This window comes from Artemia franciscana, chromosome 1, assembly GCF_032884065.1.
Source record: "Artemia franciscana chromosome 1, ASM3288406v1, whole genome shotgun sequence".
NCBI lineage: Eukaryota > Metazoa > Arthropoda > Branchiopoda > Anostraca > Artemiidae > Artemia > Artemia franciscana.
Genome location: NC_088863.1, coordinates 38658828 through 38685039, shown reverse-complemented (window position 1 = coordinate 38685039; position 26212 = coordinate 38658828). Strand labels below are relative to the sequence as shown.

The following is a 26212-nucleotide window of genomic DNA, read 5'->3' as shown; positions in this document are numbered from 1 at the left end:
CAGGGTAAGTCAGTCGACGGCCAACCTACCATCTTCAAAGATACCACGATAGGAAGACTCTACATCGTTTACCCCAATCAACATGAATGCTTCTTTCTGCGCCTGCTTTTGGTGAATTTACCCGGTCCGACGTCCTTTGAGTATTTGAGAACTGTAAACGGTACTATACATGACACTTTCCGTAGTGCATGCCAAGCTCTGAATCTATTGGAGAATGACCAACACTGGGATAAATGCATCAATGACGCGTGCGAAACGTCAACTCCAAGTCAAATTCGTGCACTGTTCGGAATCATTCTAACAACTTGCTCTCCTTCAGCTCCTACAGAGTTATGGGGAAAATATAAATCAAAAATGTCCAAAGATATACTCCATCGAAAACGGTTAGAGACATCAGATATGACTTTTGATTTTACATCAGAAATTTATAACTACACTTTAGTTATTATAGAAGATTTGTGCGTATGTATGGCAAACAAACCTCTTCAGGATTTGGGAATGCCCTCACCTAATCGTACCGCTGCTGTTTCGACATGTATAGAATTGGATCGTGAACAAAGTTACAGTACAAGCGATCTATTGTCGTATGTACAAAATAACATTTCCAAGATAACGTCGGAACAATAAGACATTTATGATACGATAATGCATTGTGTCGATAACAACGTTGGAGAAATTTTCTTTTTGGATGCGCCAGGAGGTACTGGTAAAACGTTTGTGATAAAACTGATTCTGGCATTGCGGGAGATTTCAGGCAAACATTACCTATGATATCTAGATCAACCCCTGCAGACGAAATGAATGCTTGCCTGAAAAATTATAATTTATGGGCACACGTAAAAACATTAAAATTAACTACAAATATGCGTGTCCGATTGCAAAACGATGACTCTGGTCAAACATTTTCAGATCAATTGCTGGCAATTGGAAACGGAAAGCTCCCAGTAGACTTTCAGGACGTATACAACTACCTGCTGAATTCTGTAATTTAGTGACGTCCAAAAATGAATTGATTGAAAAAGTATTTCCGAATATTCTAAACAATTATAAAAATAATAAATGGCTAAGTGAAAGAGCGATTCTTGCACCCAAAAATATAGACGTCCACGAAATCAACAATATTGTTTTAACCAAGATTCGAGACCAGGCAGTTCTTTACAAGTCAGTCGACACAGTTTTGGAACCAAATGAGGCAGTTAATTATCCATCTGAATTTTTAAATTCCGTGGATCTTTCAGGGTTTCCACCACACGTCCTACAACTAAAAATAGGCGTACCAATAATACTGTTAAGAAATATCGACCCACCAAAGCTTTGCAATGGCACACGACTCGCCGTAAAAAAACAATGGAAAACGTAATAGAGGCTTGAATCTTGACAGGGCCTTTTGAGGGTGAGGCTGTTCTTATTCCTCGCATTCCAATGATTCCAACGGATCTGCCTTTTCAATTTAAAAGATTGCAATTCCCAATTCAATTAGCATTTGCAATCACCATCAACAAAGCTCAAGGTCAATCATTAGAAAAATGTGGTATAGATCTTAATACTGATTATTTTTCCCATGGACAATTGTACGTTGCATGTTCGAGGGTCGGTAAACCTGACAGTCTATTTATATGCAGCGACAATTGGACAGAGAAGAATGTTGTATATTCGCAAGTTTTACGCAGTTAATTTGTATTGTATCTATCTACCTATCTATCTATATAAAAACGAGTTGTGTGTATGCATGTTTGTTTGTTTTTAAAAAGAGCGTTTGCATATGACGTCATTATAAGTATATAAGGCTTTGTATATGCACAGACAATGGGAAAGCCAAGAATGTTGTATATTCGCAGGTTTTACGTAGTTCAAAACACATATATAAATCTACCTATATTCATAGGTGGTACACAGGGACACAGCTAAAATGGCGCGTAACTAATATGGTGCGTAGCGACTTACGCGCGCGGGGGGCTTGGGGGGTGGGCGCGAAGCGCCCCCACAAACTAGGTGTTGGGGTGGCGCGAAGCGCCACCCCAACAGTTAGTATATATATATAAATAATTTGTTTGTTTGTGTGTCTGTCTGTCTGTCTGCATATGACGTCTGAATTATTTCATCGTATAGCAATTCAAAAACAAATGTATTCAAGCCAAAGTAGCTGAGATGGTAAAGCGTTACGTTCCAGGTTCTAGGTCCGAGAGGTTCCAGGTTCGAACCTTAGCTTTAGCATTAATATAACAGAAGAAAATAAACTAAAAAAGGTAAAAACTACAAAATAAAACTAAAAAGAAAATACTAAAAAAACTAAAAAAGCTAAAAAACTAAAAAAAACTATAAAAAAGGTAAAAAACTAGAAACTAAAAAAGAAAAAAACTAAAAAAAACTAAAAAAGGTAAAAACTACAAAAAAAACTGAAAAGGAAAAAAGACTAAAAAAGGAAAAAACTGAAAAATAAAGGAGAAAAAGAAAACTACAAAAAAAACTAAAAAAAAATGATAAAAATAAAAAAGGTAAATGTATTCAAGCCGAAGTAGCTGAGTTGGTAAAGCGTTATGTTCCAGGTTCTAGGTCCGAGAGCTTCCAGGTTCGAAGCTTGGCTTTAGCATTAATACAAAAGAAGAAAAAAAACTAAAAAAGGTAAAAACTACAAAAAAAGACTAAAAAGAAAATACTAAAAAAAACTAAAAAAACTAAAAACTAATAAAAAAATAAAAAAAATAAAAAAAACTGAAAAAGAAAAAAAACTAAAAAAGGAAAAAACCTGAAAAATAAAGAAGAAAAAGAAAACTAAGAAACAAAAAATAAAAAAATAAAAAAGGTAAAAACTACAAAAAAAAACTAAAAAAAAAAAAAAAAAAAAAAAAAAAAAAAAAAAAAAAAAAAAAAAAATAAAAAGGTAAATGTATTCAAGCCGAAGTAGCTGAGTTGGTAAAGCGTTATGTTCCAGGTTCTATGTCCGAGAGGTTCCAGGTTCGAACCTTGGCTTTAGCATTAATATAAAAGAAGAGAAAACTAAAAGACGTAAAAACTACAAAAAAAAAAACTAAAAAGAAAATACTAAAAAAAACTAAAAAAACTAAAAAACAAAAAAATAATAAAAAAGGGATAAGAAACTAAAAACTATAAAAGAAAAAAAACTAGAATAAAACTAAAAAAAGGTAAAAACTACAAAAAAAAAGAAAAAAAAAGAAAAACTAATAAAAAAACTAGAAAAACTAAAAACTGAAAAAGAAAAAAAACTAAAAAAGGAAAAAAACTGAAAAGTAAAGGAGAAAAGAAAACTAAAAAAAAATATAAAAAAATAAAAAAACTAAGAAAGGTAAAAACTACAAAAAAACTAAAAAGAAAAAAGAAAAAAAAGCAAAAAGCTAAAAAAGGTAAAAACCAAAAAAAAACTAAAAAAAAAAAATGAGAACAACAAAAATTTATTTCATCATATACCAATTCAAAAACGAATGTATATACAGACCGGGACACAGGGAATATAAATGACGACCGGGACACTCAAAGAGAAATTACAGACTGGGACACCGGGACACAAATGACGACTGGGACGTGTGTGTCGACTGACGTCATGTTTGTGTGTCGACTGACGTCATGTTTGTCGACTATAAATGACAACTGGGACACTGAGACACAACTACAACGCGGGTGCCGGGGGGCACAGGGGGAATATATAAATGGCGATGGGACACAGGGATTGTTTGATTAGCAATCACCATCAACAAAGCTCAAGGGCAATCATTGGGATAATGAGGTATAGATCTGAATACGGATTGTTTTTCCCATGGACAAATTATATGTTGCATGTTCAAGAGTCGGTAAACCTGACAATCTATTTATATGTACAGACAATGGGACAGCGAAGAATGCTGTATATTCGCAAGTTTTACGTAGTTAAAAACACACACACACATATATATATATATATATATATATATATATATATATATATATATATATATATATATATATATATATATATATATATATATATATATATATACATTTGCTTGGGGGGGGACGAAGCGCCCCCATCAACTAGGTGTTGGGGTGGCGCGAAGTGCCACCCAACAGCTAGTTATGTATAAAATGACAAGTGCAATGAGTCTATTTACACAAGGCGTTTTAAGCAGTTTCACAATCTTTAGAGGGTAAACGAACGATGTAAACCATCAAATTTGACAAGACCAATCCAAGCAGGTGGCGTAAAGGATATTGAAAAAGTGTCTTAATTAATGATAAACGAAAATGAATAAATAAGAAATATACAGTTAGAAAACTTCTGTCAACGACAATTACAATGATTCAAAAACATAAGTGAAGAACAAAGAAATACCTGGTTAGAAATTAAGCTGCAGAAAGAATTGAAACGAGTCAAAAATAAAAGTGAAGAACATAGAAATTTGTGGTTACTAGACCTGCTAGAAAGTGGAACAGAACAAATTAAATATGAAAGCGAAGAAAAAAGAGATATGTGGTTAAAAGGTATGCCACAGCGAGGATAACGAAATATTTGGCTATAAAATATGACGCAGCGAAAATTGCAAGGCACGGACACAACTAGAAAGTATCAAAAATGAAAGTGATAAGTCATTGGGACCCTTTAACGTTATATATAGCACCAAGGAAAGAGTACCAAACACAGTAAATTCATTTAGAGGGTGCTACTTACAAGGGGAATCAGTAAATGCAAGCCTGTCGTGTACAAGCCTGCCCTCGAAATCGCCTGCATAGTTTGTTTTTTTTTTTTTGCTTAAAACTGGCATATTTACATTCCTTGAGATAGAAACGATTTAAATTGGTCACAATTTTAAGCAAGAGACAGTATTTTTCAAAGGGTGTTTGTATTGAACTTAAGGTGACGCCTTGACATCAAGAAGAGGCTCACATGGTCTGCGGTTAGAAGACAAGTGACAATTAGAATCAATATATACAAGACTACCACGTAATCGTGTGATAATGAGAATTAACTCATACAAACCTACCGCGCTGGGGCCTAGCCACGAAACTGCCTACATAGTTCTTTTTAACCTGGTATATTGACATGTTTGGCCTCAAAGGATCTAAATAGGTCACAACTTTAAGGATAAATTTTGATTTAACAAGAGCTGACGCATCTAGTTTCCAACTCATAAACAAAGACAGTATTAAAGATTCTATTCGCGAAAACTCAAATATAAACTCTGGAATTAGTTTCTTTGCATTCCGCAACGGCAAAGTTAGTCCTTTTTTTTTCCATCTTTGGTGACAAAGCACCAAAGTAGTTTCCGAATTACGCCTGCCTTAATGCTCTGATTTTTTTTTAAAGTAGCCTTAATTTGTGAAGTCGTAGAAAAAATAGTTAGAAACGCACCAGAGCCTTTGGATTCTAAGGCCTAAGCGTTATTTTGTAGCTAACGTTAAATGACATAGAATTTGTTTTTTACTACTTCTCTGGAAACTTTATCAATCTTATTTTCATGGTAAGGCTCACATAACTCTCACATTCCGTGCATACAAGTTCTATGCCTATTTAAGTATGTCCATACTATTTACATTAATTTTTTATATTTTCAATAAATTTAATGTATGTCTCAATAAAGAGACATTGGTAGGCCTAAGAGTTTATTTCTATAAATATGAAATCCTTTTATCTCTATTTTTCAAATGTTTTTCAATATGTTTTTCTTAATATGGTATTCCACTACAATTTTTCGCTTTCATTTTTTTCTTTTTCAATTATATATTATTGCCAAAAACGAGTCAGACGGTAGTTAGCTTCTAAATTTTGAACACGGCATTCTAAGATCACATCAATAACATCTACTTCAAAATACCCTTAAATAAAAGTAACTACTAAACTTAGAAGTGAAATTATTTATATCTGTTAGAGTACACACTTCAGATCCAATCATCCAGACCTAGCTTCTGGTGGGATGAAGCTCCCAGCTTTCTTAGGTACACGTATTAGGAAAAAATAACATCAAATCTATGAATTTTTGTAAAAACAAACTGGAAGCGCTGAAAAAAAAATCTAGCATAAAATACAATTTTACCGTTCGATGATTCAAAAGGAAAATTTAATAATCTTAGATAAAGTTAAAAATTTTTGGCGTTTCCCCACAAACAGAAAGAGTAAGATTTTTGCCACATAGAACCTTGTCCAACTAGTACAAGCATATTCTATTGCTATCCACTTAGTAAATAGACGAAGGGGGAATGGGTCGAAACTTTTGGAACTGTTTGTAAGTTTAAAGGTATAGCATTTTGAGAACCTAATATTGGGATTTCAATCCGCTTATGAACATTATTTATTGCAAAGATTTCCATAGAATTGGTGTGCCTTGGACAACCAAATGAGACAACTTCTCAGTCCTGGTGAATTTTATTATTATTAATAAGACACTTGGATGAAGTATATTGCTCGTAGTAATCAATCACTAATGTAGGAAAACAGTCTTCCTTTTCTCCTTCTGTCTTCCTTTTTTTTTTTTTTTTTAATGTGTCTGTGCTATTGCATTGGTGATTTCTCTTTTCATTATAATATTTCCTCTATTCTTTCCCTTCAATATTTTAAAAGGTGTAATTTTCAACTTCTTTTCGCAAGAGGACAGCGTCCATCTCTCTTATGCCCCCTGCTGCTTACGTACTGCTAAGTACCTATTTATGCATACTGTATTAACAAATATGAAGAAAAACTGCTACCGGCATTGTGAATAAATTATGTGCGTTTAAATATGGACAATAGGTCAGGTATTGAAATTAAGTTGAAGAACTATGGGTTAGCTTATCAGCAAAAAAAAAGAAAATGAAAGAAAAAAAGTTGTGCTGCTAGTTTCAATTTCAAATTCTGTCAATCTTAACAGATGAAATCTGACATCTGAAATTGTATATTTTAATCCCTTTAACAAAAACGATTTATTTTATTCTCTTGTTTCAGTTTGACGACGGAATACAACCATTAGAAGCTCTATTTTACACACTTGATTTAATAAACAAAAACGAAAGTTTGTTACCAAACATTACATTAGGACTTATTGCGGTTGATTCCTGCGATAGCCCAACCCATGCTTTGGACCAATCACTGATATTTATAAAAGGTAAGTCTAATAAAAGGTAAGAAAAAATTGTCGGATATTTCACCTTCTCTCTTTAACCTTTTGGTCAAAAACACATTGCTTCCCTCACTCGATTTTCAGCGCATGCTCCTCTGTGAAGAATCTTGTCAAAGACATAGAAAACCGTTGATACAGATGGCTTTTTATCGGTGATTTCAGCTTTGACGTGCTTAATCAGTCCACGTGTACTGACCTAGTCTTAAATTTACTCCCAAATAATTACCGAATCGTTTAAAAAAAGACCTTTGTTACAGTTACATTCATAATAGTGGGGCTTTGTCTAATATTGATCATTGTATTTGCTCTACTGCTATATCTATTTCAACAGTGTGCGTGGATGAAGATGAACGCAATTATGACCACTTACCCCTAGTCTTTACCCTTTTTGTGAATAAAACTAACGACAATTTGGTAGGCTCAAGTGCAAAGAAGTGGTATTACAAAAGGGATCGGTCGAATCCTAATAAAGTTTTATATGTTACTTCTCTAGCTGGACTCATTGCTAATGTCCAAGTCTCATTTTACCTGCTTTTTACTGGTAGTTTCTTATCACTAGATTGTTTGGATTTGAATTTCTATTATTGCCATATCATTGAATGCTTAAAACGTGCTGAAGAAGTTGCTGTGCCTCTAATCCGAGTGCATTCTAATACCCGTAGTTCTATCTAGAAGGAAGACCCTGAATTAAAATCCGTCAAGAACCGTGCTAAATAATGGCTGAGTGATTGCGATTTCTAAGTGTGATTTGGATCGCCTTAGGCCGACCAAAGAGTGGACATATATTTGATTTAAAACAAAGGTCTAAGCTACATTTTAAAGGGTATTTATGCAGTATTCAGTATAATGGATCTGAGTTTCCTCAATATGCAGATCAGTGGAAACGTGTAATCAATTCAGCCAAGATGAATTGTTCTACCGACAGTGGTGTTTGTATTTCTAGTGACGATTGGCTGAATCACTATAGAGGGATTTTTGATGTAATTAATTATAATGTGCATTGTTTTTCAAAAACCATTGTTTTTGTAGAAAGAGCATCAAAACTCTAATAAAATTGCTTTTGACTAAAATAAACTGAAGGTGTTGATAAATACCAATTGTTTCACATGCTGGCTGAGTACCAAAAAATTAATAAAAGAACTTTTAACTACAACAAATTCAGCTACTTGGTAAATTCCGAGTCTCTTAATTGGAGACTGAATATCAAAAATTAAAAGGAAAGCACTTTTGCACGGACCAAACTTAGCTAGTAGGTTCATTCTGAATGTCTTAGTTGCTAACTGAGCATCAAAATCTAACAAAAACACTTTTTACTGGAATAAACTGAGGTTGTTGATAAATTACGATTATTTTAGTGGCTGACAGTGTACCGAAAAAAAAAACACTTTTGACTACAACAAATTCAGCTAATTGGTAAATTCCAAGTAATTTAGTTGGTAACAGGGTATTAAACATTAATAGAAAAGCACCTTTGAATGAAACAAAATAAGCTAATAGGTAAAGTCCAAATTTTTTAATTGGTGACTGAGTATATATAAATTAATAAAAAGCACTTTTGCCAACAACTAAGCTAGTAGATAAATTTAGAGTTTTTTAGCTGCTGGCTGAGTATGAAAAATTTTAGAAAAGCGCTCTTGACTACAATAAACTCAGGTAGTTCATAAATTCCGAGTGTTTCATTTGCAGACAGAGTACCAAAAAATTAATAAAAGGACTTTTGACTACAACAAACTCAGCTACTTGGTAAATTCCGAGGGTCTGGAACAAATTCTGAGTTTGTTCCATACACTTGTATCGAACAATGTCAGCTAGTAGGTAGATTCCGAATGTCTTTGATTCTGACTGAGCATCAAAAATCTAATAAAAGCAACTTTGACTGCAATAAACTGAGGGAGTTTATTAATTCCAAGTGTTTTAGTTGATGCCTGAGTATAAAAAGAAAATATAAAATACTTTTGATTACAACAAACTCAGCTACTTGGTACATATTTTAAGCGATGATACGGCGTCTCTATGAGAGAAATGATGTAATAAAACCTTAATTGGTGACTGAGTATAAAAAATTAATAAAAAGCACTTATGCATACAATAAATTTAGCTAGTATGTAAATTAGAAGTGTCTTAGTTGTTTATTGAGTATTGAAAATTTAATACACCACTTTTGACTAAAATAAACTAAGGAAGTTGATAAATTCCGAGTGTCTTAGTTTCTTAGTGTTTTAGTTTGGACTAAAACAGGCTCCCCTATCTTGTAAAATCTAAGTCTTTTAATTGGTGACTGAGTATCATAACATTAACAGGAAAGTACTTTTGCATAGAACAAACTTAGCTAGTAGGTAAATTTGGAATGTCTTAGTTATTGACTGAGTATTGAAAATTCAACAAAAGCACTTTTTACTACGATATACCTAGGCAGTTGATATTGTTCAGTTAGCTGAGTTGAGTTCGTTCCATGCAAAAGTGCTTTTTTATTTATAAATTGATAGCCGGTCACCAATTAAAAGACTTGGAGTTTACCAAGTAAGTGAGTTTGTTGTAGTCAAAGGTTCTTTTACTAATTTTTTGGGGGTACTAAGTCAGTAACTATAACACTCGGAATTTTTCAACTCCCTCAGTTATTGTAGTCAATAGTGCTTTTATTAGATTTTTAATGCTCATTCATCAACTATGGCATTCGAAATTTACCTGCTACCTGAGTTGGTCCGATACAAAAGTGCTTTTCTATTAATTTTTGATACTCAGTCACCAATGAAAAGACTTGAAATTTACTAAGTAGCTGAGTTTGTTGCAGTCAAATCGGCTTTTATTCATTTTTTTTGCTCAGTCATCAACTAAAACACTCGAAATTTATCAACCTCCTCAGTTTATTGCTGTCAAAAGTCCTTTCATTGCATTTTTGGCACTCAGTCAAAAACTAATACATTCGGAATTTTCCGACTAGCAGTATTTTTTCCAAACAAAAGTACTTTTTAATATCTGTTTGATACCAAATCACCTTTTCAAGGACTTGGAATTTACTAATCGGCTGAGTTTGTTGTAGTCAAAAGTACTTTTATGAATTTTTTGATATTCTGTCAGCAACTACAACACTCAAAATTCATCAACTCCCTTAGTTTATTGTGATTAAAAGTGCCTTCATTAGATTTTTGATGCAGAGTCAGCAACAAAGACATTTGGAATTTACCTGCTAGCTGAGTTGGCTCCATGTAAAAGTGCTTTTCTTTGAATTTTCTTGATATACAGTAAGCAATTAAAAGACTTAAAATTTACCAAGTAGGTGAGTTTTTGCACTCAAAAGTGCTTTCATTAATTTTTTTGGTATTCAGCCAGCAACTAAAACACTCGCATTTTATTTCAGTCAAAAGTGCTTTTATTAATTTTAATTGATACTCTCTCAGCCAGTGCAACACTCGGAATTTATGAATTCCCTGAGTTTATTGCATTAAAAAGTCCTTGAATTAGGTTTTTGATGCTAAGTCAGCAACTAAGACGATTAGATTTTACCTGTTAGCTGCGTTTGTTTTATGCAAAAGTGCTTCTCTATTAATTTTTCCGAGTGCTTTATTTGCTGACCGAGTACTAAAAATTTAATAAAAGCACATTTGGCTGCAAAAAACTCAGCTACTTCGTAAATTTTAAGTCTTTTAATTAGTTACTAAGCATCAAAAAATAAGAAAGCACTTTTGCATAGAACAAATTCAATCCATAGGTAAATTCCGAATGTCTTAGTTGATGACTGAGCAGCAAAAATCTAAAAAAGCACTTTTGACTGCAATACACTGAGGGAGTTGATAAATTCCAAGTGTTGCTGACCGAGCACCAAAAAAATTAATTAAAGCACTTTGGACTAGGACAAACTTAGCTGCTTGGTAAATTCCATGTCTTTTAATAGGTGACTGGGTATCAAACAATTAATAATAAATCACCTTTGAATGGAACAAACTCAGCTAGTAAGGTAAATTTTGATTCTGTTAATTGGTGACTGAGTATAAAAAAATTAATGAAACAGATTTGCATACGAAAAATTCGTATTTTCCCGTGTCCTAGCTGCTGACTGAGTATTAAAAATTTAACAAAATGACTTTTGACTACAATAAACTCAAGCAGTTGATAAACTTCGAATGTTTTAGTTGCAGACAGAGTACCAAAAAAATTAATACAAGCACTTTTGACTAAAGCAAACTAAGCTACTTGGCAAATTCCAAGTCTTTTAATTGGTGACTGAATATCAAATATTTAATAAAAAAAAAACAGTATTGCATAGATTAAATTCAACTAGTAGGTAAATTCCGAGTTTTTTAGTTGCTGACCTTACATAAAAATTCTAATAAAAGCAATTTTGACAACAATAACCTGAGGGATTTGTTAAATTTCGAGTGTTTTAGTTGCCGACAGAGTACAAAAAAAACGATAAAAACGCTTTTGACTAAAACAAACTGAGCTGCCTGCTAAATTCCAAGTCTTTTAATTGGTGCCTGATTATCAAAAAATTAATGAAAAAGCAATTTTGCATAGAAAAAATTCAACTAGTAGGTAAATTACGAATTTCTTTGTTACTGACTGTGCTTGGATATCTAACAAAAACAATTTTGACTACAATAACCCGAGGGAGTTGTTAAATTCTGAGTGTTTTGTTTGCTGAGTGAGTACCAAAAAATTAATAAAAGCGCTTTTGACTACAACAAACTCAGCTACTTGGTATATTCTAAATCTTTTAGTTTGTGACTGTGTTTAAAAAAAAATAATATAAAGCTCTTTTGCATGGAACAAACTCAGCTATTAGTTAAATTCCGAATGTTTTACTTGAAGACTAAACATCAAAAATCTAATGAAAGCACTTTTGACAACAATAAACTGAGGGAGTTGATAAATTCCAAGTGTTGAATAAATTCCAACGGAGTTGCTGAAAGAATACCAAAAACAGAATTAATGATAAGCTCTATTATCTGCAACAAACTCAGCTATATGCTAAAGTCCAAGTCTTTTAATTCGAGAAGGAGCATCAAAAAATTAATAGAGAAGCACTTTTTCATGGAACAAACACAACTAGTAGGTAAACTCCAAATTTATTAGTTACTGCATATGCATCAAAATCTAATAAAAAAAACTTTTGAATACAACAACTGGAGGGAGTTGTTAAATTCCAATTGTTGTAGTTGCTGACGGAGTACCAAAAAAATTAAGTACTTTTGATTACAAGAAACTCACCTACCTGGTATAATTCAAGTCTTTTAATTGTTGACTGAATATCAAAAATTAATAAAAAAAACAGTTTTGCATAGAAGAAATTCAACCAGTAGGTATATTCCAAATTTCTTAGTTGCTGACTGTGCATAAAAAATCTAAAAAAGCAATTTTTGTTAAAAAAAAAACCTGAGGCAGCTGTTAAATTTTGAGTGTTTTAGTTGCTGACTGAGTACCAAAAAATTCATAAAGCACTTTTGACTACAACAAACTCAGCTACTTGGTAAATTCAAAATCTTTTAGTTGGTGGCTGTGTTTCAAAAAAACTCTTTTGCATGGAACAAACTCAGCTAGTAGGTAGTAAAATCACTTTTGACTACAACAAGCTGAGCTACCTGCTAAATTCCAAGTCTTTTAATTGGTGACTGAATACCAAAAAATTAAAAAAAGCAGTTTTACACAGAACAAATTCAATTAGTAGGTAAATTCCGAATCTCTTAGTTGCTGACTGTGCATAAAAAATCCAATAAAAGCAATTTTTACTACAATAACCTGAGGGAGCTATTAAATTCCGAGTGTTTTAGTTGCTGACTATGTTTCAAAAAATTAATATAAAGCTCTTTTGCACCACAATATACTGAGGGAGTTGATAAGTTCCGAGTGTTGTACTTGCTGACAGAGTACCAAAAAAATTAATAAAAGCTCTTTTGTCTACAACAAACTCAGCTACTTGGTAAAGTCCACGTCTTTTATTTGGTGACGCAGCTTCTAAAAATTAATGGAAAAAGCACTTTTTCATGGGACAAACACAACTAGTAGGTAAATTCCGAATTTCGTAGTTTCTGAATGTGCATCAAAAATTTAATAAAAGCACTTTTGACTACAATATTTGGAGGAAGCTGTTAAATTTCAATTCCTGTAGATGCTGACAGACTACCAAAAAAAGCACATTTGACTACAACAAACTCAGGTACTTGCTAAATTCCAAGTCTTTTAATTAGTGACTGACTATAATTAGTCTTTTAATTAGTTTTTTAATTTTGCATGGAACAAAGACAACTATTAGGTAAATTCAAAATTTTTTATTTGCTGAATGTGCATCAAAAATTTAATAAAAGCACTTTTGACTACAATAACTGGAGGGAGTTGTTAAATTTCAATTCCTGTAGATGCTGACAGACTACCAAAAAAAAAAAATAAAAGCACTTTTGACTGCAACAAACTCAGCTACTTGCTAAATTTCAAGTCTTTTAATTAGTGATTGAATATCAAAAATTGATCAAAAAAGCAACTTTGCATAGAACAAAGTCAACTAGTTGGTAAATTTAGAATTTCTTAGTTTCTGACCGTGCATAAAAATGTATCTAATGAAAGCACTTTTGACCAAAATAAACTGAATGTGTTGATAATTTCCGAATGTTGTAGTTGCTGACAGAATACAAAAAAAAATAATAAAAGCTCTGTTTACAACAAACTCAGCAGAAAAAAAAATTTACGAAAAAAAATACATCCTAAGAAATCACAAATTTCTCTTAAGAAATACAAAATACTTCACAAAAAAAAGAAAAACTACTTCTTAAAAAACAAAAAAATAATTCTTGCAAAACAAATATACATCCTAAGAAATAAAAAACTCTTATTAGAAAATACATAATACTTCACACAAGACCGAAAATGATTCTTACAAAATACCAATAAGTGCAAAAAAATACAACCGGAAAAATCACACATTGTTCTTAAAAAATACAAAATACTTAACACAAAACCAAAAGTAATTTTTACAAAAAAATATATCCTAATAAATTACAAATTGTTCTTATAAATTACAAAATACTTCCCACAACGCAAAAATAAATACTTCTTACAAAAAAAATTCTTACATAAAATACATTCTAAGATACCACCAATTACTCTTGCAAAATAATACTTCACACAAAACCAAAAATAATTCTTACAAAACAAAATATAAATAATACTTGCAAAGAAAATACACCATCATAAATCACAGATTGTTGCTAAAAAAAAAAATACAAAGTGCTTCATACGAAACCCCAAATAATTCTGAAAAAAAATTTACAAAGCAAAAATAAAAAACAACGGAAAAAAAATTCTTACAGAACAAAAATACACCATAAGAAATGATATATTGTTCTTACAAAATACAAAATACTTCAGACAAAACCAGAAATGATTCCTGCAGAAAAATAGTTCTTACAAAACGAAAATATGTTCTTAAAAATGCACTAATTGCTCTTACAAAGCACTAAATACTTCTTACAAAACAAAAGAATCTTACAAAGCCTAAATACACCCAAAAAATCGCAATTTGTTCTTACAATATACAAAATACTGAACACAAAACCCAAAATGGTACTTGTAGCGGCTGCTTGGAATCGAGAATCTGCTTGAATCGCTTGGAAGCGATGTTGAGACTTCAAAGAAATGTCAAGAGCCCACCACCAAAAATGAAGTGATGTTATTCCTTGGCATTGCTGTGTGTTACCAGAGCTTCGTTCTCACTTTCTCTTCGGTTGCGATACCACTGACAGATCTTCTTCAGAAACGGTATACAATCCAATTTACGGTGTCTCAGGAGCAGAGATTAGCCTTAGAGACCTTGAAGACTGCATTTATTACTGCCCCTGTCCTGAACAGTTAAGACTTTCCCAAAGAGTTTGTGCTTCAAAAAGATGCTTCGAACAAGGGATTTGAGCAGTCTTGACTCAATGCAAGGGCGAGGAGCATTGCATATAAAAGTAGGAAGCCATCGCCAGTAGATCTCATAATTTTAATTTATTGTATTTAGGGGAAAAGCGTGGGCGGGGCTGGTTGCACTAGGATTACTTTTCATAAGCAGCGCAACAGGCTGCCTAAGTAAAGAACGATGTTGGTACAATATATATATATATATATATATATATATATATATATATATATATATATATATATATATATATATATATATATATATATATATATATCGGTTTGTTTTTACCAGGGCTCTTCGTATTGAATGAAATGAAAGTTCTTAAGCCGAACTGGCCAGAAATGACAATAAACAACAAAGAGAGATAAAACTCTACAAAAAAAAACCACAAACGAGACGACGGCCAGTAGATAGTTTCTCTCTACTGGCCGTCGTCTCGTTTGAGGTTTTTTTTTGAAGAGTTTTATCTCTCTTTATTGTTTAATGGAATGAAATGTCGTAGGAACTTTGAAAAGGGCTCATTCGATTGAAAATTGAAAGGACTAGTGGTATTTTTAGTAGTCAAAAGTGATTGGAGGGCAACCAACCCCCTCCCATGCCCCTCATTTTGCCAAACACATCCAGTCAAAATTTTAAGATAGCCAATTTGTTAAATGTATTTGAAAGGTCAGGAGATTATGTCTTTGAGGACGACCATTCACCTACAGTTCTCAGGGCAAGGGTCGTAAGTTATGCCGTGGGTGGCATATAAGATTTTTATAGAAAGAGTTGTCGCATAATCTTCGAAGGGGAGTCATTGAAATGTTGATCTGAAGTTGTAGAGTCCTTTTTAAGATGAAGAGTGATCGGAGGGCAGCTACACCCTCCCCCACACAAACACAATACCACACGTCGTGTTTTACCAAAATGTATCCAACTGAAATTTTTAGATAGGCTTTTTATTCAAAATAGTCCAAAGATCATACAACAAAGTTTTTGGGGTTGGAAGAAACCCCCTGAGCCTGGGGTAAGGGTTGTAATTTATGCCTTGGGGGTATTTGAGGTTCTTACGGAATGGATGGTTGCATAAACCTTAGAGGTGTCATTTGGTTGAAAATAGATGTTCTAGTTCTCTTTTAAGAGTCAAAAGTGATAGAGAGCAGCTAGTCCCCCCAAATACTCCTCTTTTCACCAATCGTATCTGATTGGTATTATATGGTAGCCGTTTTGTTCAAAATAGTCGAAAGAACATGTAAAATGCCTCTGGGTTTTGCAAAACCTCCCAGAGCCCTGGGACAAGGGTTGTAAGTTGTACCTTGAGGGCATATAAGGTTTTCATTGAATGGCTGGTCGAATAAATTTCCGATTTGGTTCATTTAATTTGAAATTTGAAGTTATAGTACCCTCTCTAAGAGTCAAAAGTGATTTGAGAGCAACCAGTCCCCCCTTCCACGCCCATTATTTTCCCAAACACATGCGATCAAAATTTGTTACAGAAATTTTCTTCAGCATATTTGAAGGGTCTAGAAATTGTGTCTGTGAGGATAACAACCAACCCACAGCCCTCAGAGTATGGGTTGTAAGTTACGCCCAAGGGATATACTAGGTTCTTATAGAAAGGTAGTCCTATATGCTTCCGAGGGGTTTCGTTGGACTTATAACCAGAAGTTTTGTTACCCTCTTTAAGAGTCAGCGTAGTCAGATGGCAGCTACCCCTCCCCACACACACACACGTCGTCTTTTCTCGAAATGCATCCAATAGAAATTCCGAGATAACTATTCTATTCAAATTGGTCGCAAGTAAGTTATGCCCGTTTACTTGAAAATTGGAAGCTCTAGTTCTATTTTAAGAGTCAAAAGTGATGGAAGTCATTTACCCCCCCCCCCCCTAACTACTCTTTTTTCATGAAACGCATGTGATTGAAATTGTGAGATATTTACTTTAAAACAAATAGTCCAAAAACATATAACAATACCTCAAGGGTTGAAATAACCCCCAGAAATCTGGGGAGAGGGCTGTAAGCTATGCCCTGGAGGCATATAAGGTTTTTATGTTATGGGTTGTCGTGTAAACTTCAGATGAGGCTCACCTGACTTGAAATCGGAAGTTATATTGTCCTTTTAAGAGTAAAAATTTAATTGGGAGCAACCCCCCTCCAAACCAATAATTTTCCAAATACAAATATCCAAACAAAGTTTTGAGAGATCTATTTCTCAAGGTTCAGTAATTATTTGTTTGAGGATGTCTCCCCTGAGGCTTTAGGATAAGGACTTTAAGTTAGGTAATTTGATCATTGTTTTCATATAATTATCCCCTATATGCTTTTGAGAAAAGGTATGCATATTTGACTACTACTTTCCCAAAACAAGAAGAGCATTAAGGTGAGTCTTTCAAGGAATGTTGAGGGGAGTGTTGAACCAAATTAAAGCATGTTACGAGTATATGGCTTGTCAAAAGGGAGTAACTCAGGAATAACCGAGTATATTAATTTTGGACTTTCAGGAAATGATAATGACCAAAAAGGCAAAATTTGCACGCCACTACATCTACTATTACCATCACTACTGTCACTAAAACCATTGTTCCTGTAGTGGATACTAATAAGGCTGAGAATATTGAAATAAACATCTGAGGAAATGTTGAGGGGAAAGTTGAACTAAACCAAAGCATATCATATGCACACAGATTGACGATACGGGCGTATCAGCAATATTTTTGGAACGGATTTTCGTATCAAGAGAAAACTTTAAGAGTATCCTGAGTGGAATATTCAATTGACCAAAGGCAAAATGTACCTGTATTTATTACTGTTACTACTACTAATAATAATTCACTATTACTGGTACTACTGTTCCTACTACTACCACTACTATTATGATACTAGTACAAATAAGGCTAAGTGTGTGAAGGTAGAAATTTGACAAAATATTTAGTGAAATTCAATTAAATCAAAACACGCTAAATGCCTGTAGATTTTCAAAAGGACGCGTCTCAAGAATGGATTTGGATACTAAGTTGGAGCTTTCAGAGAATACTTAAAAGAGAAAATCAGTTGACCAAGGATAATATATGTATGTTACTACTAACACTACTACCACTGCTACTTTTACTAATGCCGCTACTGCTTCTAAACTACTCCAGCTACCAGCTACTACATCAATTGCAACAATTTGTAAGGCTTTGCGCACTAAGATTAAAAATATGTCAAAAGGAGTTGAAAATCGCACGATCAGCAATATTTTTGGAATGACTTACCGTGCCGAGGTGAAACTTTTGGGGGATCATGAATGGGAATGTTCAACTGATCAAAAGGCAAGATGAACAATGTACGACAGCAATTAATACTGCTGCTACTACTGTTACTACGACTAATAGTCGTAGTAACGACGCCCTTAGGTCTCTTTAGGTATTTAGGTCTCGGTCAGGCATTTAATTAAAGTGTCGAGATACAATTAGACTCTCAAATCTTATTAAAATCACTTTCATTTAAATCAATCCAGAGAGAAAAAATAAACAAAGCAAATATATTATTGTTGCCCTGGTTTAATCAGAAAAGAATTCAAGGCTTTGACAATAACAGTTTTTTATATCACCAATATATGGATTTTAGATTTTCAACTAAAGCCTTTCAAAATGTATAAATCTTAATTAAATACAATGAGAGTGAAATGAATTTCGTTTTATGAGGTAGAATATGGTGAGACGAAAAACATTGCATTTCAAAGTAATTGTTTGTAACAACATTCTCTATTATATATGGTTTATTTTTCAGGTTTTCTGGCACATTTAAATGCTTTCCATGCAGCAGAATATTTTTGTCCAAATAATCAAGCTTCCACTTTTGTTGGTAAATTCCCGTCTGAACGAGTGGTTGGTGTCATCGGTGGACAAAACTCAGCGGTTTCAATTCAGGTAAATAACCAAACTTTTGTCCACAGTTATGGGACCTCCAATGGATCCTTTTCTGTCCCATACCCAGCCATCTCACCCGTGTTCAATAGTATCAACTTTTCTCAGACTTGTAAATTTTCTTGTGTAGCTTTAAACTTGACCAATTTAAAATCTATAGAATTGCCATAAACTTCAATTCTTTTAATGCACATGTTGCATTTTTTTTTTTCAAGTTCTGGTAGCTGTAACTAAGATTCGATCCTAACTTAGTTTTTATTCACATGGCGGTTTAATATCTGAAAAATGAATATTATCCAATATTTCCGTTTCAACATCGATAAAAGATAAATTTTTGATAACGCTTGTCTCTCCTTGCCTGGGAGAGACAATGCTTGTTTCTCAACACAAGATGCTCGTAGACCTGTTTTGCCGGTAACAATAAGGGCAATCTTTAATAAAAACGAAAAAAAGTTCTGCCTTGAGAAATGAATTGTCATATGCACCACCTACTGTAGCTTCTGGCATAAGGGAAGACTAGAAATTAACTTATACATCTTGACTCCCGATACCCACTTATCCATTTCCCTGAACACTCACAGAAATACGGAAAATATCGATACAAAATGCACTTTTTGAGGGCACCCCTATCTATGCAAGGACCCACTGGTTATCCATAATAGACTATACAACAGTTGACAGCAGTTACTATAGTTTTACCAAACATAAAAGGAATCAACTTGGTTATGTAAAGCCTTAAAACAAGTGTCTATATTAATTGTTTATTTTCTATGGACTACTTCACTCGATAGGAACGAATTCGTCATTCTGTGGCATTACCACCTCCGAAACAGTTTTTTAAATAATTTTCAATGGGCTACTTTTCTCAGAACTTCCAATTGATAGCAAGTTTGCCCTCTTTGGCTAAAAATTTTGGTTGGGAGCCTCAAAATTGTAGGGAACGCCACTCTGCTGTACCACAATAATTTTGGCTACTTACAAATAGCATTAGAACTTTGACTTTCCGTTCAATTTATTAATCTTACATATTTCTTGGACCATTGGTTTGATTCAGTAATCCCAGAGAGGAAGAAAAATAGACACATATCTGTGACCTTCCTTTTCAAAAAAAAAATTCAAAATTACATATTTTTTGTAGAGAGGAGCTTGAAACCCATACAATACAGTTTTCTGATGCTTTGAACTTCGCGTAAGTTTCAGCAATATCACTAGAAGAAATGTGATTTACAAAAAAGAAATGTGATTTACAAATTTGGCCAGCGATTGTGTAGAATAAAATTTTCGGAGTGTTACATAATGAGCTTAGGGGAAACAAAGAGGTCAAGGACCCTTTGGGCATAAAAAAAAAAGAGGACAACGAGTTTGAACAGGGACAACGAGATTGTCGAAGACGAGGAGCTCGACTAGTGATATCAATGCTGTGTTTCTCAAGTCAAATATACTGCCTTAAAAAGTGCAAATTTTGTCTATAGTTACTGAAGCTCTTTTTTTAGTTTTTTATCCAACGATAATGCCTTCGAAAGTACAAGTTTTAACTATAATAGCTGAAGTTTTGTACTGTGATCACTGCCAAGTGGTTGTTTTCTTTATGTTTAGTAATTTAAATGGTTGTAAGAAATGTATGTGATTCAAGAAAGTAAAAGTTAAAAGATACTTAAGCGAATTATTTTGTCCATAGGCCTACTTATGAGCCATTAGCCACTGGCTCAGGATTCTGGCCTCCCTTCCCTTTTTCCGTTATTTCCTCCAGTTTTCGAGTGGAAAACTGGACAACACCAGTACGAGTAGCTAAAGCAAAGGGCATTTCTAAACTTTCTCAAATAAATTTAAAATCAAAAATGAAGAAGATAGACAAAGATGGGTGGAAGATATGCAACAACGTGTATCAAAACGAGTCAAATATAAAAATGAAGAGCAATGACACGGGTGGTTAGAAGATATGCGAAAACAAGAATTAGAGTGTGTCAAAAATGAAAATGAAGAGCAAGTAGAACCGCGGTTAGAAGACTTGCGACACCGAGCATGTGATCCTCCAATTAGGAAATGGAAATCTTTTTAAAAATCTTCTTAATGAAGTTGAATTACTGGAAGACATAATTTCCATTGCCAATAAAGAATGTGATTAAAGGCTCTTTTCCTAGAAAAAATGAAGATATTAGACTATTTTATGAATTTAATTGAGGAAGGTTTTGGAGATTGTTTGCCTAAACAACGTTTCAATACAAATGAATAATCGAGCTATTTTAGCTTCAATCAACAAAATAGTTAGTAAAATAAATGCGAAAATGGTCGATCATATCACAGGAGAACATAAATCATATAAAAGTTACGATTCTGTAAAAGATAAAGGAAAAGGAGGAGTTGAATTTACTCGGGAATTCCTCCACTCAATTGAAACTGCAGAATTACCATCACATGACTTAAAAATCAAGAAAAATATGATAGTTATGCTTTTTTGTAACTTGGATATTTCAGAAGGGATGTGTAATGGGACCCTTACTTCCTTCCCATTTCTCTCTTCCGCGAAATAAATCATCTTCAAATTTTAATTGAACCATAGTGTCCTTTTTCTTAGATTTTATTGTTCTGTTATTCTCAATGGGTCCTTGACTTCTTCGTTTCCCCTAAGCTATTTTTTCTTCTTGTCCTTTTGTAATTCACCCAAAATTTTGTTTTTCGCCACTGCAGACTGAATCTGCAAATTTTGTCTCTTTTTACCATTTATCTTTTCATTTCTGTTTTTCTCAAATTTTCCACTCGTATATTTTAAATCACCATTAAATGTGAATTGGATCATCTTTGAATGCATTTCTTCGTTTCTTTGAATGTATTTCTTCATTAAATAAATCGTCATCAAATGGGCATTAGATCCCGACATTTGGTTGTTCATTTTAGACCGAACTTTCTCGTAATTCACGCGGGAATGCGCGTACAACAAATTTATATACGGTTTTCTCTGGCAAGTTGAGTGTTTCACCTTGATATGTACTAGTCAGCTTCTCAAGTTCGATATAAGTGTTCTGAAGTTTTCTTTATTGCTTATTTGACACCTCGTGACTTAAAACAAAATTTCTTAAAACTAAATTTCTTCTTGTTAGGATTAAATGCCTTTTTAGTGTTTCTCTCAGGGTTTTTGCATCAAACCTAACCTGAAGCCATGATATCCAAAAGAAGTTCATGTTATCTGCAGTTAGAAGACAATTGACAACAAAAATATGTATGTACAGGCCTGCCACGTGTCGAGTGCCGGGGCCCAACCTTTGGCCATAAATTATCTAAATAATCCACAATTTTAAGGTATAATTTACTTTTCCCAGGATGGTTTTATCACACTTATATAGTGACCCCACTATATCAAGTTTGATGCGATCATTCTTTTAAATTTCTGTTCGTTTTGTGCTTCATTTATTTATTTAATAGCAATTTCTCCTCGTTTTAAGTTTGTATTACTATATGACCATTTCTGCTCCTTGTAGGTTACTATAGGAATCTCTAATTATCTTTGAAAGCATCATGTTTTGGAAAACTGTATTTGAAACAAAAGATTGAGGAAGATATGAGATTTTTTTACACATCAGTTTTCTAAGGATAATTTTAGGTGGTAGTTAGATTGACGATGTGTCAAGTAATAATAAATGCAAGAAATGAGGTTCAATTTTACTTTTTAGGACCATAAAAAAAGAGAGACAGTTTTTAGGACCAAAAAGAAAGAAAGAAGAGAAAGATTTTTTCCATGTTTTACAGATTATGAATAATATAGATCGCCAAAAATCGTGCTTTCTGATCCTCCACTAGAGAGACAAGAGCAAAAGCAGGTGCCCCCATAATATGAGTCATAAGAAAGTGTTTATAGGCAATTTGAACATCTTGGGAGGAGTAAAGAATCAACATTCGAGTACATAAAGGTGGAAGAAGAGTATACATGGTTGTTTGAGCTTGAGGCGGCTTGGCGTTGCAATGAGTTGCCCGTAGCACAAGTAGGCATAGTTTTGTATGAAGGAGATGTGGAAATAACAAGAAGCTGGGATATTGGAAAGAATTGTGAGTTGTTTCCTGTGAATTATTCTGTTTTGACTAAAGGATAAAAGAAGTGGAAGAAAAAATTAGCAACTGACGGAAAAATTATTAATTTTTTTTTTAATAATTTTAGATGGCCCAGTTGCTGAAAATATTTGAAATACCGCAAGTGAGCTATCTTTCTACATCCCCAACGCTATCAAATAGAGTACAATTTCCTTACTTCTACAGGACAGTGCCCAACGATGTCACCCAGGCACACGCAATAATGGAAATTCTGAGGTAAGGTTTTTGTTTTATTTTGAAAATAATGAAAAATGGTCTTTGATTATCAATAGGCAGCGTTTCAGATCAGCTTTGAACAGGGAAAAGACTAGAGGAGAAATGATTCTAATTTTGCCAAAACTTTTTAACAAAATTATGTTACCAGTATTTTCTCAGAGAACAGTAAAAAGAAAATTAGAAATGCTGACTAACAATGATTTTACTTAGTTCTTCAACTAAAAAAAAAAAAAAAAAAAAAGAAGATGAGACTCGACTTGTCACTAAAAGAAAAAAAAGAAGAAAAATCAGACTACAGTTTTGAACTTCCTTAGTTCCATTGGTTGCCTGCTTGCAACGCGAAAATCGCTATTTGGATTAAAAAGCTATAGAAGGATGTAGAGGTTTCTGAAGAGTCTTGGGGGGGGGAGGAATTAAATTTTAAAAGAAACCGAAATATATAAATGATAAAATGATGGTGTTACACACAGGTAGTAGGTACAGAAAGGGCTCATTCTATTTTAAATTGAAAGTTAATTGCCCCTTTTAAGGGTCGAAAGTAATTGGAGGGTGACCACTCTTCCGCCACATCCACCTTTTTTCCAAACACATCCAACAAAAATTTTCAGATAGCCATTTTTTGCAGCGTAGTGGAAAGGTCCAGTAATAATGACTTCCGGGGTGAGCCTCCCTGCCAGAGCTCTCAGGGCAAGGGCTATAAGTTATACAAGTTGCTCATTATTGACCTATAATGTTTTTAATTAAGGGTTGGTCATATAAACTTCGGAGGGGGCTCATTTACTTAAAGCTAAGAACCTCTAATGCCTTTTTCATAAGTCAAAATTGATCAAAGTGCAGAAACCCTCCCCCACGTCCTCTTTTCTCGAAATACATCCGATAGAATGTTTAAGATAGCGATTCTGTTTCAAATAGTCCAAGATTTTATACCAAGGCATTCGAGGTTGAAAGAACCCCCCAAGAGCCAGAGGGTAAAGGATGTAAGTTCTGCCCACAGGAGTATATACGGTTCTTATGGAAGAGATGGTCGTATAAACTTTAAAAGATAGCTAATCTAATGGGAAATTGACATTTCTAGTTTCCTCTTAAGAGTAAGAATGATGAAGGGCAACTAGTCCCCCCTCTCCGGTGTTCTTTTTTTTCCAAAATTCATCTGATCATAATTGTAAGATATCCTTCAAAATAGTCCAAAGAGCATATAACAATGCCTCCAGGGTTGACATGACCCCCCTCTAGAGTCCTGGGGCAAAAGTTGTAAGTTATTCCCTAAGGGTATATAAGGTTTTTTGGAAGGATTGGTGGTAAAACTTTGTATTTGGCTCATTTGATTGGAAATCGGAAGTTACAGTGCCCTTTTTAAGAGTCAACAGTGATCGGAGGGCAACCAGTAGCCCCCCACCCCCAACCGCCCATCGTTTCCCGAAACAAACATCCATTAAAATTTGGAAACATTTTCTTTAGCGCTGTTGAAAGATCCAGTAATTATCCCTTTAAGGATGTCAACCCTTCCCCAGCCCCAAGGGCAAGGAATGTAAGTTAGGTAATTCGTTCACAGGTCCCATAGATTATATGCTATTGAGAAAAGTGTGCATGTTTGAGTTTTACTTTCCACAAAAACGAAGGATATTCAGGTTAGCTTTTCGAAAATGCTAAGCGGAGTGTTGACCTAACTCAAAATGCAGTATGTGTATACGGGTTGTCAAAAGGGCGTAAACCAGGAATGCCTGAGCATACTAATCTGGAATTTTCAGGAAATGACAAGCAAAATGATCAACTGACAAAAAAGGTAATATTTACACGCTACAACTACTATTACAATTAAAACCACTACTATTGCTACCATTGCGACTACTACCACTAGTACCATTGTACTAGTACTATTGAGGCTACGTGTATGAAGATGAAAATTTGACAGAATATTGAGGGTACATTTGAACTTAGTAAAAAGTTCGAACTTAGTATGCAAGCTATGAGCTTGTATACTGTCAAAAGGGCGTATCCCAAGAACGGATTTGGGTATTAACTTGGAGCAATCACAGAATGCTTAAACGTAAATAATGACGAAGACCACACTGCCTTTCCATAATACAACAACAAAAGAGAGAATAATGAGGACTTTTTTTTTCTCCAAGACAGTGAACCAACAAAACCTATTTGAATATTTCGGCCCTATATCTAAGGGCCTTCTTCAGCAAAGAAAAAATAAAAAACGATAAAACACTTACAATAAAAGTTCTCAGTTAAAAATCCATTTTTTATTTTAAAATAGCCTTGGCATCATTACTTCTTAACGAAAAGTTCAGCCAAGACTGTCTGATAAAAGCTAACATTTTACAAGATAAAAAGGTTCATTCATTTCACTAACTGTATTTATTAAAAATTGGAATGATTTCTTATTGCGATATTTGCCTTCTCTGCAGCTAATCTGATAGTTATTTTGATATTGAGCTTGTTTTTGTTTATTCCTATTTTTGTTTTATTTTGAATTAGATTATTTTCTATAATTAATTTTGTGTACATAGAGTTGAGTGTGTATTCACCCAAGTCTCTATTTAGGGATGTATTATTATTTAAGTTTCGTTTGATTTCGATTGCCTCACGGACAGTTTGTTTGATTCCTAGGTCATTGCTAATTAGAATTGTTTCGTCAAATAGAACATAATGGTTTGGATTTTCAAAAATATGACTACTTAAAGCTGAATCGAAAGATATAGAGTTATTTTTAGATTTTAACACTTTTTCAATACTTTCTTTGTGTTGCTGCAATCTTGTTCCTAAATTTTGGTGGGTTCGACCAATGTAATAATTTTCACAACTACATGGTATTTGATACACCCCTCGTAGACGAGTAATTGGGGTTTTATCCTTACCAGAATTGACAAGATTCATTATACTTAAATTGCTTGTGAATACAACACGTAAATTGTTCTTTAAACAAACTTTTTTCAGTTTTGAAGTAATTTTCGGAATATAAGGCAGGTAAATCGTGCTTGTGGGTTTATTAGAATCATTTACTGGTGTGGGATTTAAGGCTTTAGAAGAATGCATCTTTAA

General features: G+C 33.7%; 1 protein-coding gene across 1 annotated transcript in view; it reads left to right on the top strand.

Moving 5' to 3' along the window:
* LOC136029295 (metabotropic glutamate receptor 3-like) overlaps positions 1-26212 on the top strand; it is a 162069-nt gene that overhangs the window by 7573 nt on the left and 128284 nt on the right. Inside the window, exons 2-4 of the mRNA XM_065707557.1 lie at positions 6908-7067; positions 18726-18865; positions 23013-23161. Coding sequence (XP_065563629.1) covers positions 6908-7067; positions 18726-18865; positions 23013-23161 — 449 coding nt within the window. The remainder of the gene's footprint in view (positions 1-6907; positions 7068-18725; positions 18866-23012; positions 23162-26212) is intronic.